General features: G+C 33.7%; 1 protein-coding gene across 1 annotated transcript; it reads left to right on the forward strand.

Annotated features, from left to right (window-relative positions):
* Positions 1-720: 720 nt before the first annotated feature.
* LOC128636631 (olfactory receptor 11L1-like) lies at positions 721-1,434 on the forward strand. Its single transcript, XM_053689622.1, has one exon. It carries the CDS (start codon positions 721-723, stop codon positions 1,432-1,434), a length of 714 nt encoding a protein of 237 aa, XP_053545597.1.
* The last annotated feature ends 1,297 nt before the right edge of the window (positions 1,435-2,731 follow it).

Below are 2,731 nucleotides of genomic sequence, written 5' to 3' on the forward strand. Positions count from 1 at the left end.
ATATGTCTTAAATTCTGCAATTGTAATTTATGTATAATATAGAGGTGTGTCCAAGAACTACAAAACAATGCATATTTTTTTAACAAAATTACAATTTTAAATTATTTTAATACATACTTTTATCCACAGATCTTTTGCAATGAATAGTGAATCATTTCTGATGAATAGATAAACAAATGACTTGAATGTACCTGTAAGCCTTTTATGGAAAGTTTAAATTTGTGTAATAAAGGGTTTAAAGTCATATATACAATTCCTGGTATGCTTCTGACCACAGACATGTCATATGGAACCTCTTGTACAGGTTAGGTGAAACAGCAGCAGACTTGTCCCTCAACAGGGGCCAGGTTCTTGGGACTATATCAGAACTGTGTATTTTAACTGAGAGAGCTGGGAATAAGACATATCTTGGACATTTGGGTCAAAATCAATGTTTTCACCCAAGAAGAAGAATCACAATGTTTTATTTGGTCTTTTTTTATTTAAGAAACATCTAGGTTTCAATAGAAGATAAAAAAAATGCATAAAAATGTCACAGAATTCCTGCTGTTAGGATTTACGAACTCCCAATCCTCTAAATGGGGTATTTTTCTCATTATTCTTCCTCTTTACAATATAACAGTAGCTGGTAATCTACTGATCATCACCCTCGTCTTAGTAAGTCCTTATCTCAAGTTCCCTATGTATTACTTCCTTAGCAACCTCTGTCTATGTGACGTTATGTTGACAACAAGCATTGTTCCAAACATGCTCTTTATCATATGGAGAAAAGGTGAGACAATATCCTTTGGTGTTTGCCTTTTACAGTTTTACATCTACAGTGTCTCTGGCAGTACAGAGTGTCTTCTACTCACTGTTATGTCTTATGATCGTTATCTCGCTATATGTAACCCATTACGCTATGCCTCTATCATGAATTTCAACCAGTGCCTAAACCTTATCTTCTGGTCTTGGTTTTTCGGATCTCTGACAGCGATAATAACAGTTATTATGATATGTGGTTTAGAATTTGCTGGACCTAACACTATTGATCATTTCTTCTGTGATCTTGAGCCACTGCTACAGATTTCCTGCTCAGAAACTTACTTTGTGAAGTTAGAAGTCTATATAGCTTCTATTCCTCTGCTATGCTTTCCTATCCTCTACATTGTTGTATCTTACATTCATATTTTCATCACTGTTCTCAACATTCCGTCCACCAGTGGCCGAAAGAAAGTCTTCTCCACGTGCAGCTCGCACTTGACTGTTGTGTGTGCGTATTATGCAACAATGTTTACTATTTACACAGTTCCATCCAAAACCAAATCAACAGATACCAACAAATTTATTTCCCTAATCTATACGGTGATTACTCCCTTGCTGAACCCAGTAATATACGGCTTGAGGAGTCAAGACATACGGAGAGCCCTGAAGAAATTTACCTTTTTGCATTAAAAATTATGCTCCACTTTTGTGTGTATAATCGTCACCTAAATAATTTAATGCACAACATACAAATAAATATTTCTCATATTCCTCCATGTAAATGAAAGAAAATAGTAAAATAAAAAATAACATAATTTTTTTTAATTTGTGGGATTGTGAATTTTATATTAGAAAGAAAGTCCTTTCATGCTGGTAGGTATAAATACTTTTGAACGTTGTTTGAATGTCCCTTTTCTAATGATATTATATTTACATAAATATAGGTTATTATAGCATATCATTTATAGGTTGCATCAATAATGGTTATACATGTGAGTCTGAATATATTTATGTCATTAAGTGGTCATGTGAGCTTGCCTATATAGGAAAAACAATGAAATAACTTAAGAAATGTATCAGATAACATACAGCAGCAATTAGTGAATTAGATCTTAAGGCGGCTGTACCCTATAATTTTGAATTACTGTGTCACAATAAAAGTTATCTTAGTTTTCAAGTGACAGATGGCTCATTTATATATATATATATATATATATATATATATATATATATATATATATATATATATACACATAAGAAAGTAATCAGTGCATTCTAAAAGATCCACATTCATAATACCTGCTTTAAAAGCACTTAAAGCTGTAATCTTCTTGAGTGCTGTTTATCTACTGTGACCAATTAGGGACAGAAAGATGAGCTCCTGCACTGGTCAAGCTTTCTATGAGAGGGTCAGGACTCTCTAGGGCAGAGCTTCTTAAAGAAGTCGTCAGCTTTACCCAGCTCGGGAGCTTGCAACATGTAGTAAAATGGCATGATCTGGACCTGGTGTACTGTGATTAGAAAGCATGCCCATGACACACTGTTGAAAAAAACATATACAGTATATATATATATATATATATATATATATATATATATTGTTATTTAACCATACCTCCATACTGACAAGCTTAAGGTACGATTTAAATTTACAAAAACATTAAGTTTGTAACTCCCTTCTGTCACTGTATTTTGTAAAGTGGTTGTCATTAAATTGTAAAAAAATGGAAATACAATTAAAAAAAAAACAGTTCACACTCAAATAAAGAATAAGCACTTATTGCTCATTAGCCTGTGTAATCACAATCACTCAAAATAGCAGCCACCTGAGCACTTGTAACACGTAAGCTGCACTATCAGAAAAAAACACACACAAAGACATTCACAGGCAGTCAGCACCCACATGTACAGACAAAGCACCCCAAGACATTCACAATCACACATAAACAGGCACCCAAAGGCATCATCAAGAGGAGTTGCTTCTCAG

Source organism: Bombina bombina, chromosome 7 (genome assembly GCF_027579735.1).
Source record: "Bombina bombina isolate aBomBom1 chromosome 7, aBomBom1.pri, whole genome shotgun sequence".
Classification (NCBI taxonomy): domain Eukaryota; kingdom Metazoa; phylum Chordata; class Amphibia; order Anura; family Bombinatoridae; genus Bombina; species Bombina bombina.